The sequence below is a fragment of the Microcebus murinus genome, chromosome 1 (genome assembly GCF_040939455.1).
Source record: "Microcebus murinus isolate Inina chromosome 1, M.murinus_Inina_mat1.0, whole genome shotgun sequence".
Classification (NCBI taxonomy): Eukaryota; Metazoa; Chordata; class Mammalia; order Primates; family Cheirogaleidae; genus Microcebus; species Microcebus murinus.
The window spans coordinates 78,565,074-78,578,824 of record NC_134104.1 but is presented as its reverse complement, the minus strand read 5'-3'; the positions used below and the strand labels follow the sequence as shown (position 1 = coordinate 78,578,824).

At 43.1% G+C, this 13,751-nt stretch overlaps 1 protein-coding gene and 1 pseudogene across 1 annotated transcript; both read right to left on the bottom strand.

Moving 5' to 3' along the window:
- Positions 1–299: 299 nt before the first annotated feature.
- MAGEF1 (MAGE family member F1) lies at positions 300–3,166 on the bottom strand. The gene has a single exon (XM_012736854.3). It carries the CDS (start codon positions 2,897–2,899, stop codon positions 2,021–2,023), a length of 879 nt encoding a protein of 292 aa, XP_012592308.1. The 5' UTR covers positions 2,900–3,166; the 3' UTR covers positions 300–2,020.
- Positions 3,167–10,741: 7,575 nt separating this feature from the next.
- LOC105855753 (protein Mis18-beta pseudogene) lies at positions 10,742–11,467 on the bottom strand (annotated as a pseudogene).
- Between the last annotated feature and the right edge of the window lie 2,284 nt (positions 11,468–13,751).

Below are 13,751 nucleotides of genomic sequence, written 5' to 3'. Positions count from 1 at the left end.
CCTCACTTATTCCTTGGAGTTGTGATAACTAACTGAAGGCCAGAAATGGGGAACAATGTGCTAGAATGAAATATACTGGATTGTGGGGCAAGAGACTTGGGTTCTAGAATCTTGGTACTATGTTTTACCAACCAAGTAACTTTAGGCAAATCACCTGGTAATTTGACCCTCAGGTGCACATATTTCTGACCTCTAAGCCACTGTGAGAAAATACAAATGTGAGACATTATCATCATTATTGCTCCCTGTGGGCAAAGCTAGTCTTTTTTTTTTTTTTTGAAAGAGTGCAAAGCCATATAATAGTCTTCCCATTTTAGTAACTTTGGTATCTAGCAAAGTTGTTGACACATAATGGACACTTGATATTTTTGTTTGTTTAATGAATTATAAACTACCCAAAAGTTATATTTTTAATCATTTTTGAATTTTTTTTTGCCCATAAGCTGATAGCTTTTGGTCCCAATCTGATTTGTCGGATCCCTGGGCCTATGTCCCAAAGTAATTTGTATTCTATGCCAACCTTAACATATTCAGAAATGTTATTTGGACACAACTTGTCAGTTGTGTCCAACAGCAGGAAAAAAAGTGACATTAAAGAGAAAAGAAAGCTCTTTCAGTTATGGTAGCTGTAGGGGGACAGTTTCACAATCCCCTTACATCCATCTCTGGTTTGGGTACCATTCCTCTAAGTTCCCTATCATTCTGTGTACCCTTTATACAGGATTTACCCCTACAATGAAGATGGTAGGCATTGCAGAGTCCAGAGCTGCTTATAGATGACTCATCATGGGTGGTAAGAATGTGAGGGATGCCTTACAGGTCTCCTCCAAATGGGAGGTAGCAGGTAGAAACACGGATGAGGGCACTGGGCTTCCTGGTGCCAGGGGAGAGATCTGGAAGTAGAACTCCTTGGTAGTAGGAGACACTGTATCCTCCAACCATACTACATAATATTCCAGAACTGTTATACTATTTGATTTCTGAGGAATGTTACAGAAGTTGAGAGAAGGGAGATGGAGAGGGCCAAAATGCTAACAGTTACCATCTTTGTGCACTGTAACAAACTGCCCTGGAACAAGAGCACCGGCAAACGTGGGGTGTTTTCCAGATTTGTTATGTACCAAGTCTTCTCCCTATGTTATTGAGAAGCATCTGTGATCTTAAGTCATTTTTAATATCATCCCCAAAGCCTAGGTTCCCCACCTCCATCTTCTTCCTCTAGTCCTTACCCTCCCCCACACTCTGACTAAAGCTAACCTCAAGCAAGCCTCCTCACCCAATGACCACAGATGGGTTAGGTGTCCTTTTGCAGCCTTCGACTGTAATTTCTGGTTGATTTACTTACTCTCCCATTCTGGAATAAGTAGGACCTTCATCTTGTTCAACATTCTATGCCCCAAACAGTGCATCACAAAAAAACAAGATGCTAAACAAATCTTTAATTTATTAAGTGTACCAGGGTATACTGCTAATTTATCGCATTTTTTCTGTTGATACTAAGATACCTAAACAAATGGAGGTACATATCAGTCTTTTTTCCTTTTTTAAATATACAATAGACAAAAAGTGTTAGGAGGCTAGACACCAATCAACTATTTTTTTTCCTGGTACTAGACCACCATACTGCTGAGTTCTTTCAAATCATTAAAGTACAGCATTGCTGCATAATCTGTTCGAAATCACAGAGTAAAAAGCAATTTTTCTATCCATTTTACAAAACCAGCAAAACTCTACAACAAAATCCTACAGAAAAAAGTAGACCAATTATCAGTTATAAACAGCATTTTAACAGTATATTAAATATAATAAAACGTAAGATATAAAACCTAAATCCTAAAGTTACACCATTTCTACAGAAATAACGACCCTTGCCCCACCTATACTACTAACGATTCAAGACATAGCTTCCATAACCCCGGGGGGCGGGTGGGGGGGTGCCCACCTTTTCACCAGCGGTAAACGCTGGCTGGCCCTAAGCATTGGCCCTGGCCCTAACCCTCATACTGGCCTCAGCTCTGGCCTAGGCTCTGGTCCTGTCAGCCTCGTCTGCCAGGGCCTCACCGTAATGCGCTGGCCAGTGCTGGGGTTCTTTCTTATGGAGCTTGGCCACGAACCCCAGGACTTTCATCTTGCTGATTTCCAGGTTGCTTCGGGGACCCCAAGAGAATTCATATTCCGGTGGATTGGAGTGAGGCTGTCTCCTGTAATTGAGGTATCGCTGCTGAACAAAATCTTCCATAATAAGCCTCTTCGGGTACCCAAGGAGAAAATGATACTTAGAGGGATGCACCCCCAACCGAAGCAGCATCTCCCAGACCTGGGCTTCCCTGGCGCTATTACCTTTCATGTAGATAAGGCCCAAGATCATCACTAAGAGACCCAATCTGGGGCCATCTTCTCCCAGATCCTCCTCCTCAAGAGGTTTTAGTTTGTTGATCAGGATATAAGTGTGGTGCTTGCGGTCAAACTGTTTCAGCTGGAAACCAAAGACATACCGCAGATGTTCTGCGGCCCTTGCGATGATCTCCGGGAACAGATCCTTCAAGTCTCCAATAACGTATTTCACCATCTCGGAGCGTGTGATGGGACTCTTCCTCTTGTCTTTCACCAGCAGGAACTTCACCAACTCCGCCACCGTCCGATTCAGACGGCGGTAGGCCCTGCGCCGGGCCAAGGCTCTGGCTGCCAAGACCCTCGCGCCTTTCCGGGCGAGGGCGGGCTCCGCAGACCCCTCCTCCCTCACGGCGCAAAGGTCCTCCTTGGGGCTCTGCTGCAGGAGGGGGCTCGGGGCCGAATCCTGCGAGGCGGTCAGGGCCTGGGGCTCACCATCATGGCCGCCATCCTTCTCCCCCTTGGCCTGTTGGGCCGGGAGACCCCCGCTCTCGGGGTTCTGCACCATGTTTTCGGGCAGGCGGGTGCAGAGCGCGTACACCGGCGAGAGGTGTTTGAGCCACTGCGCAAACCCTGGCGGAGGGGCTGGACGGCGGCGGGGGCGGCGCGAGGACTAGGAACCGCAGCAGAGGGGCCTTTGTGGCTGCTGGGCGGCACCGCACTGGAGTCGGAACCGCTGCCGCAACGCCGCCGGCGGCCAGGACCTGCGGCGGGGCTGCCGCGCAGCCGCAGTCCGCGCCGTACTCCGGGCCGCTTCCGGCCACCTCAGCCAAGATGGCGGCCCCGGTGCGGTGCGAAGCCCCTCCTCTCTCTGCTGCCTCTGTGGTGGGGGTGTGCCCGGGCTTCTGTTGATGGACCGGGATGTGGGGGGGCGTGCACTCTGTGCTGCTCTTTAGGCTGGAAAGCTGGGGTGGGCGGTGTGCGAGGAAAGCAGGCGAATGTAACTAGGGCTTTCCCAGCCAAGGCATGCCTAGTGGAGAATATTTCAGTATACAAGGGATGAAACAGGGATGGAGTTCTAGCCACGTTCTTTCAGCAAATGCTTATTTGTAAGTGTGTGTATCTATATCTCAGATTTTGAATGCTTTACTGTGGCTGAAGCGCAGAGTGCTTGGAGGAGAGGGCTAAGAGATAAGGCTGCACGGGCCAATTAGTGAAAGGCCTCGAACAGGGGGCTAGGGAGATTGAAATTTATTCCGGAGGCAATGGGAAAATACTATAGAGGGATTTAAGCAAGGGAGTATCTGGGCCAGAACTGTGTCTTCACGTTCTCTGTGGTGACAGTGTGGAGGATGGATTAGAGCTGGGCCGCCCCAAGATTGGAATCCAATTCGGAGAATTATAACGCAGAATAGGAACGTGGCCTGTTCACTGGTGTACATCCCCAGTGCCTAGAGCGGTGTCTGGCACATGGCGCCACTGGATAAATATTGTTCCATGGATGATTATGATGAAGTCAGGACAGCGGATTTTACGGGGATGAGAGGAAAATGATACACTGAGGAAGTACAGCTATCAGGAATGGTGACTGGTTGGAGAAAAGGGGAAATATTTTGCCTTGGTCAAACTTAACAACTTACATGGGTTTCTTTTTTTTTCTTTTTAAAACTTTCTCCCAATTCTTTTCTTTCCTTCCTTCCTTCCCTCTCCTCTCTCTACTTCCTGCCTGCCTTCCCTCTTGTCTGCCTGCCTTCCTTTCTTGTCTGCAATGCCCTACCACTTCCATCTCTCCAAATCCTAGCTACTATTCAGGGCCCAGCTTAAACATCACCTTTCCAAAGCTGGAAAGTTAGTTTAGTTACCATGCATGGAAGTTATTTACTGTCATTTCTGAATCACCAAAGTAATTTGTATTTATTTAACATCCACATATGCAAGCCCTATGTGCTAGGCTCTGTTCTAAGCACTTTTCAAATATTAACTCATTTGATTCTCACTAAGGTAAGTACTATTACCATCATCCCCATTTTATAGATGAATTATGTCTCTTATGGCATAATTTGCTGTTTACTAGCTACATAATCTTGGGCAACTTACCTAAACCTCTGTCTTTCCGTTGCCTTATCAGTATCATGGATGTAATAGTAGTAACAGCATTGTGGAGTTATGTGAAGTAATGAAAGTAAGCATTTAATACAATGTTTGGCACATAGTATTCAATAGATGTTAGCTAATTTTACATATTTTTATGTGCTGATAATGTAGCCCTGCTGGCTACATGATATCCCCATTTTATGGGTGAGGTAACACACAAAGAGGTTAGGTAACTTCCCAACATCACATAGCTGGAATTTGAACCAATGTAATGTGACTTCAGAGACCTGCTCTTAACCACTACATTAATGGATGTTAATTATTATTATTATTTACCTTGCATTGCTTGGCATTATAATTATTTTTATGCTTATATTATTACCCTCTCAAAACCAAACATCCTAAAAGCTAAGACTATATCTTTAACTCTTTTGAAGAGCCTCTCATAGTCAGTACTCAATATATAATTGTCAATGAATAAATGATGGAAGGCTTTCCTTTTTTCCCGGGGAAATAACAGTTATTTATTGTAAGTAAATATCATAGACTTTTCTAGATATAAACATGAAATGCTCCTTTTAAAAACTTTTGAAATTGTATGCTCATTTATATTATATGATTTGATGAAAACTGAAAGTGTGCAAATGAAGCAGGAGGTTGTTTATTATAGTCTAGCTTGAGGCTATTATTAGTTTCCATTGTGCCATACATGTTATGTACACTGTAATGTAGCCCTCACAAATCCTTATTAGGAAGGTATTATTATCCCCATTTTACAAATGGGAAAACAGACACAGAGGGGTTGAATCATCTGCTCTGAACCACCCATTTGTTAGTGCTAGACTAGAAATGAAACCCAGGATAGGACTACTCTAAAGCTAGTACTCATGACCACCATACCATGCTGGACTGCCTGGTTATCTGTTTCTCCTGAAAGTAGAGAGAGCCACTCCTACCTAATAGTGCTACAGAAAAAATATTTCATTTCCATGTTTTCCTCACTGCAAGCATTGCTGCAGAGATGTGTAGGAGATATATTGAATGGAAAGAATTTTGAGGGAAAAATCAATAGTAATAGGGCTGGATTTTAAAAACTGAATGTATAACAATACTTCTCATGATAAAAGAAGGAACAAACTACTGATACAACATGGATGAGTCTGGTAGACATTGAGTGAAAGAAGAAATATATAAAAGAATCATATATATGATTCCATTTATCTGCTATTCAAGGCAGGTTAAACTAATCTATGGTGGTAGAAATTAGGACAGTGGGGGCTTGGGGTGGCATTGATTGGAAAGGGGTATCCAGGAACTCTCTGTGCTGATGGAAATGTTCTGTGTCTTGAGTTGGACATAGGTATACATTTGTCAAAACCTAGATTAAACTGTACTTTTAGAGGCTATGCATTTCACAGTATATAAATTATACCTTGAAAGTTATGAAAATACAAAAGATTTTAAAAAATTAAATGATATGGCTTTAGGTATGGGAGGTAATGAGGAGTAAGAAAGGGGACTGGACTTTGCTTTACCACTTGTCAATCCCTGGGTGCTACAATGTTATATATTGGAAGGGACCTAAACAGTCATTTTTCCTGGTGGTGGTATGCCCACCAGGTAACTGGACAGGCAGGCTTTTAAAACTAATCTTTACCTAAGCTATTGAAAGGGAGGAAAGGTGTATCTCTTTGGTTGGGATGGCAAAACTTAATGACTATTGAATTGGAATCTTACTGAGAGAGGATCCTTTGTAGTCTAGACTAGAATCTTCAAAAGTCTACAGTGATTAGTGCTGTTTATCATGTGGAAGGCAGAGGGAGTTAACACTGGAAAAGCAGAATTGCAGGATGAGCTATCCTAGAATGTCTAGCACTCCGTGGAGGAGAAGAAGGTGTCTTAGCCCAAAGTCCTGGAACAGGTCACTCATCCATTCTGTGACCTTTGCACAGGACACCAAACCTCTCTGGGTCACTGTTTCCTCAAGTCTGGGCCTGAGAACCCTTACTATGGCCATCCTTGTGGACTTATTTTGAGTGTTTTGAGGTTCTATTAAGATTATAAATGTAAACATGCTTTTAAAGTGCTCTTCTGTTAAGAAATAAAATGTTATAGACTTTTTTTTTTTTTAGAAAGAGAAGTGGTAGAAAAATCCCAGTAATGATGGTGACTGGCCTCTCATACAGACATTTCGGAATGAGCTTACACATTCCTGGTTGAAAAAACTGTCTGGCCAAAAAGATTAAATAAAGAAATGTCAAGTACTGAAACTCCATTTGAGGCCAGTGAATACTTTGGTGGCGAGCCAGGGTTATCTTGTTGGATTCCTTCTAAACTTGGCACTAGAGTCCTCCAAACTCTTGAGTGCTTTCTTCACACAGGTGCTGAGTAACAACTCACCCCAGATCTGACAGGGCCCCAAACTGCAGGTCCTTGTGACTTCCCTATTTTTCCTGACAGTCTTGGCAGTGGTGCAGCTGATCCGGCTCAAAGAAGGGATCAGAGGAAGAGCTTTGTCCCCTATCCCTAGGCTGGGGCAAAATGAAGGCCAGTTTTGTCAGAGCAGAGTGGGCAGAGTGTGAAGCTTTGGGTCCTGTTTGTGTGGCTGGGATTGAGGCAGGATGGCCAGGCGGATGATTCGATCTGACTTGGGTAATGAAAATTGTTTGTTACTGTTTGAAGAGTAATTGTGTAAGCAACAGTACTTCTGTGTTTGGCTGCCTGTGACTCACCAGTGTCTGTAACATAACACCAAAGCAGAGGAGGAGCAGACCCTGGCCTGCAGGGGAGGGGAGAGATGCAGGGGACAGAGGGCCCCCTACTCATGCACCCCTTCTCCCTCTTCCACTGTCCCACCCCCTCTCTAAACCTTGAAGGAGTGTTGGCAAGAAGGCATTTGCCACCTGGACACAATGAGGCCCAGTGCGAGGGGCAGGAGAGAGCTGGCGAGGAGCCAGGGCCTTGGTCTGAATGGCTGTTGCCAAGTGGCTGCCAACAGCCCATCTCAATCCCCAAGAGGCTGGGCCAGGGCTGGGGGTGGGGAGCGCGCACAACCCCCACCTCGGAGGCCCAACTCACACCATTTGCTGGCCATGATCAGCATGTGCGGGACACAGGGGCTTTGAGCAGCTGAACAGAGCTGCTTCCCGGCTGCTGGCCGCCGGTTCCCTTGGATGAGAGCGGGCTCTCCAGAGTCCCTTTGTTGGCTGCTTGTTATTCCGCACGCACTGAGCACTGTGCATTCATCTTTATTAGTTCTAATTGCTTCCCCATTCTAATGGGATCTTGATATTCCCATACAATTGAAAGGAAATGTATTCATTAAAATAATTCTCCTAACTGCCGCTTCAAGCTGCTCCTCTAAGTGACATTGTCTCTCTAACCACAGCCTGCTGAGGCCTCTTATTAAGGCTATAGTCAAAAGCCAACTTTGGGCAGCAAACTTTCTTTGCAGGAGTTTCCAGACACTGGAGAGAGGATGCTTTTTAATCGGCTCACACACAGAAATTGGAGGCCAGCTGGTGTAATTGGGGGTGCTGCTTCGGGTGGATGGAGGGAGAAAGGCTCGCCTCCAGCTCTGCCTCCTGCAACAATGACCCCTTTCTGCACTCCAACTGGCTCATTTGGAGAGGGCTTTTCCCCCTGTCATGTGTGTGAAACTTTTTGTTTATGCCACAAGCAGTTACTAGGTGCGTTCTAAGTGCAAGGCGCTGAGTAAGGTGCTGTGGGAAGCGTGGAGACAGAGCTGTAGTCTCAAGGTGTTTATGGTCTTGGTGGGTGGCTCCCAACTCCAAGTCCCTAGACTTAGGTATGAGAGGAAAGGCTGGGAATGCGCTCAATATTCGAAAAGCTTAATAGGATCAAGAACTTAGAAAAGCAGGCTATTATTTCATAAATGTTTTTGGTTTAATAACCAAAATCTTTCAAGCCATGGGACCATGGGGGTAATACAAGAAGCTTTTTGGGACATTAAGAACCACTTGTCTATTTAGGGGAAATAAGCCATCATAAAAAGAATGACTATGTAAACGTGTGCTCTTTATACAAGTGATATAAATAAATTGCTATAGGAGTTTGGAGGAGCAGAAGGTAGTATGTGCTAGGCACTACACAGTTGCTTGAATCTTATTTAATCCCTAGAACAGCCCTTTTAGGGAAGGATAATTATTCCTCATTTTACAAATGAGATCTAAGAGAAGTTAGATAACGTGTCCACTGTCAAGAGTTGGAGTCAGGATTTGAACAATGACCTCTGGATTCCAAGACGCAGGCTGTTTTCTTGGCACCTCCCACATCGTATCTGCCATGGGCGATCAGAGAAGGTTTAATGTAGAAGGTGGTGTTTGATCGTCCTTGAGTCTTTTAGGGATGGTGGGTTGTCAACAGGTGGAGAGTGTGGTCCCACAGGAAGCAAAAACACAGAGGCTGGGAAGAAGCTGGCATATTAGGAAATGACAGGAGTCCAGGTGGCCCAGAGACTGGAGTATGGATGAAGGAATAGTAGGAGAAAAGAAAGGTTTGTGACATCCAGGTTGTAAAGAGTCAGGAGTTTGGATTTCAGCCTATAGACAATTCTTCAGGGAGGATACTTGAAGCCTCCCTGTAAACACAGTATTTCTTTCAGGAGCATCAATCTTCCTTGAGGTGAATAATTTTAAACATCATATTATAAGAAATTCAGATATATCATGGAGTAGAATGTGAAATTGTCATGAATTTTAAAGAGAAAACAGAAGACTTCAAAGAGAGTTTGGGTGTACATGCAGAAGCTTCAGGGTATGCAGTCCCCTGGGAAAACTGAAAGCATTTCTTTTGTCTTCTGTAGGTGTACTTCAGTGGTAAAGTTTGAAAAGAGCTGATTTTGGATAGAATGTTTTGAACCCAAGAATAAAATAGTTACCTGTATTTCAAGAAGGAAGGCAAGAACTTGGAAGATGGGCTGGACAGGGCAAGGACTGAGGGCAGGGGCCAGTTAGGAGGCTGTTGCAATAAACTCTCAGGAGACATAAAGGGCCTGGAGGCTACCTGGGCTTCAGAGCCCACCTCTATGGCCTGGCCCTTTTGGAAGGGGCTGCTTGAGAGACACCCCACCTTGTAGTTGGTCCTTCCTTTGAAGGCTCAGCAATAAGACTAGGATGGCCAAGGAGACTATAGCAGAAGCAGCCAAAGGAGAACCTGGGCCAGAAATGAGTCCTTACAGAGAACCTTTGTGCCCTGACCACTTTGCCACTTCACCAACCATGCTGCCCACCAACTGCCTTCTAGCCCAATAGGAATATTATCTTACCTGTGGGAGGCAAGTGGCTGGACTGATGATTCTTGGGGATCCCTGCCTTGCTGCAGCATCCAGCTTTCACATGCTGGTGGGCAGTTTTGTGCTTGGTGTGGTGGCTGACACCCTATGGTCAGGGGAGACTCAAGGGAAGGAAAAGGGGATGGGCATCTGAGCTGAGGACCAAGGCCATGCTTGACTTCTTGTCCTTAGCAGATGGAGACAGCCCACCTCAGTGAGGCGGAATCCCTTACTCATGTCACTTTTTTGGGTGGGTCAATTTTTAGACAGTTTGGAATTTGTTTCTTGAAGCATTTTTTTAAGCATTAAAAAATAACTTAGTGCTTTATTTTTTCTCAATTTAGAAGGGTTTGTTTATTGTAGAGAATTTAGAAAATCTTGAACATCAAAAATAAAACAACATTTCATCTTCCTGTTAGCACAAAAAAGAAAAAAAAAAAAAAATAAAACAACAAAACCAAAATCACCCATAATTTCCTCATGTAGGGGAAGCTACAGTGAACAAATACTTTGGTGGGTATCCTCCCCAAATTTTTATTTATTTATTTTTATTATCCAGTCTATTTATTAAATATTACCTATAGAGTATCAGGTATCTCTATTTCACATAAGCAAAAAATGACTTTTCAGTATTAATAACAACTGCTCCATGGAGGAATACAAGTAGTCAACATTAAAACCAACTCTACTTTCAGACCAACCATGCAACTTTAGATCAGAAGACACATGGAACATTGCATCCTAATTCCTAAATTTGCAGTCAAAGATGTGTTCAGAGATAAGTATTATGAAATTGATAAGAAGCTAAAATAAGTTCTTAAGGCAAATAGCTATTAAACCTGGACTGAAGACTCTTTAATTTCTAATCTAAAAACAGCTTCACAAATCATTTGGAAAATCAGTCTAGTGGCAAATATAATAAACTGCATTTTCCCCCATTCTTGAAGCCAATCTTTTTCAAGAAAAGACCAAATTGTTGAAGGCAATAAAGCCTGAACATGATACTTGAGCCTTGGTTCTGGATCAGTTTTCTGGCTGGGGCTGGTGAAGAGTCACTTTTTTCAGAATCTTCATTAGTGAACTTATACGTTAACATTATCTTCTCTTTTAGCTTTGCAATATTTTCTCGTAGAGGTATATTGTGAATATCCATCTCAGATGCATTTACTATGGCTTTTGTTTTTAAATGATAGCACATAATTTTGTCACTGGAAAGGCAGAAGTGACCTCTCAAGGCAGCCATGGCAGCATGGGTAGAATATAGATGGAAACCAATGGGAATCCCACAGGGACCACAGAATAGAAGGTTGTAAGTGCTCCCTTTGAGCCAACCTTCAATGCCAACTAGGAAGCGCACTTCCAAACGGACGTTATTTGCGACTCTGGAGAAGATCACGGCCCCACGGGACAGCGGCAGGTCCCAGGCGAAGTGCACCGAGTGGGCAAGCACGACGTGGCACTGGACGCAACGGAGCACCGCGCACCTCTCGGGCTCCCGCCACCGCCGCAGCTGCGGCCAGCGGCGGGCTCCTCCGCCTCTAGCTTTGCGGAGCCTGGAAGCGAGGATCCCTTCACTACCTGCGTGTCCCACTCCACGGAGGTTGTCAAAGAAGGTTCATCAATCGCCCTCCTAGCGCCATCATTAAAGTCACCCTCAGGCAGCGCTGCACGAGCGAGATGCTGTTGTGGCCGAGCCACCCCCAAATTTTTCTTAACATACACATTTTTATTTTTTAAAAATGGAGTCATCTTGCATATACTGCTTTGTATGTGTATAGTGTATATTGTTCACATATCCCGAATGTTTCACACTAATAAATATTTTACTGCAAGGTAATTTGGAATGTGGGATTGAAATTATCCTATGGACCCTCACGTCACTTTTAATGCCTATTGTTATACACTTAGTTTGTTTTCAGTTTTTCATTATTAAATATAATGTGAGGAACTTGTGGCTAAATTTTTCACAAGGTAATATTATAAATAACATTTTCTTTTATACAAGTCACCATTTCAGTGCAGAAAAGTCTAAGACAAGAAAAAATTAAACAGCTATAATCTTGCCATCCAGAAATCACATCTATATGCCTTTCAGTACCTATCCTCACAGATTTGTTTTGTGCTTGTATTTATATCAATACATAAATACATACATTGAAAGTCTCAAAGTCTGGTATATATTTTTATTGAAACAATGCTGTTTGCTAACCTCCTTTCCCTTAATATATAATATCTATCCTTGTCAGTAAATGGTGTTCAGGCCAGGCATGGTGGCTCATGCCTGTGATCCCAGCACTTTGGGAGGTAGAAGAGGGAGGATCACTTGAAGACAGGAGTTTGAGACTAGCCTGGGCAACATAGTGACACCCTGTCTACAAAAAAAATTTTTTTAAATTGTCTAGATGTGGTGGCATGCTCCTATAATCCCAGCTACTCAGGAAGTTAAGGCCAGAGGATTACTTTAGCCCAGGTGTTCAAGGCTACAGTGAGCTATGATGCCAGTGCATTCCAGCCTGGGCAAGAGAGTAAGACCTTTTCTTTTTTTTTTTAAAAAAAAATTATCATTTTATTGCTTTCTAATAATACATTGTATAAGTATACAAACATTTATCATATTGTCTATTTGGATTTCTCCTGGAGCATTCTTCTTTTCCTTTTTTTTTTTTTTTGCAAGAATTCTTTAAACCTAAGGATATTAAATTCTTTATTGTGTTGCAAATATCTCTCCTGGGTTATTGTTTTTCCATTAGGGTTGTTTGAGGTAAGTTTTTTCTCTTTACTTTTGTAATTATAGAAATAAAACATCATCTTACAAAAATTAGAAAATACACATAAAAAGAAAAATAATTAAAATGAAATAACCCTAAATCCACCAACTAGAGATAACTACTATTAATATTTTAGAGTGTATCTTTCATTTCCCAATATAGATGCATAAGACCATATAGCTATGATATTTTAAAAAACAAAACTGGGATTTTTCTATATATGTATTTCTGCGACCTACTTTATACACTAAATCCACTTTGAAAATCTGTGTCAACACAAATGAATCTGCATCATTATATATTAAATTAATTTTGTTTTAAAAATAGACAATGTTTTTATATACTTCAAAAATCAATATAAAAAAGCATACCTTGAGAATTCTTGCTCCCACTCATGTCCCCATTCACCTGGTTCTCTAATTTCCCCTACCCTCACCACTTTTCATAGTTATAGTGCTCCTTTTGGAAAATACAAGCAAATGCAAGTATATATTCCCCATCCTTTCTTACACAGAAGTTTACACACTGTATATTGGGTACCCTGCTTTATTTGATTTTATTTCTTGTGTGGGTTTTTTTGTTTGTTTGTTTGTTTTTTTTTTGTTTTGTTTTTTTTTTTTTTTTTTGAGACAGAGTCTCGCTTTGTTGTCCAGGCTAGAGTGAGTTCCGTGGCGTCAGCCTAGCTCACAGCAACCTCAAACTCCTGGGCTTGAGTGATCCTTCTGCCTCAGCCTCCCGAGTAGCTGGGACTACAGGCATGCGCCACCATGCCCGGCTAATTTTTTATATATATATCAGTTGGCCAATTAATTTCTTTCTATTTATAGTAGAGACGGGGTCTCGCTCTTGCTCAGGCTGGTTTTGAACTCCTGACCTTGAGCAATCCGCCCGCCTCGGCCTCCCAAGAGCTAGGATTACAGGCGTGAGCCACAGCGCCCGGCCTTGTTTGTTTGTTTTTTGAGACAGTCTCACTCTTTTGCCCTGGGTAGAGTGCAGCGTCCTCATCATAGCTCACTGCAACCTCAAACTCCTGGGTTCAAGTGATCCTCCTGCCTCATCCTCCTGAGTAGCTGGGACTACAGGGACATGCCACTGTTCCTGGCTAATGTTTCTAATTTTGATAGAGAGGGGACTCACTCTTGCTTGGGCTGGTCTTGAACTCCTGACCTCAAGCAATCCTCTCACCTCAACCTGCCAGAGTACTAGGATTACAGGCTGTTTTTTGCTTTTTTAAAGACTATTTTTTGAGCAGTTTTAGGTTTGCT

Excerpts from the sequence above, each read along its gene's own strand:
- MAGEF1 (XM_012736854.3), bottom strand. The coding sequence starts at position 2,899 with ATGGTGCAGAACCCCGAGAGCGGGGGTCTCCCGGCCCAACAGGCCAAG.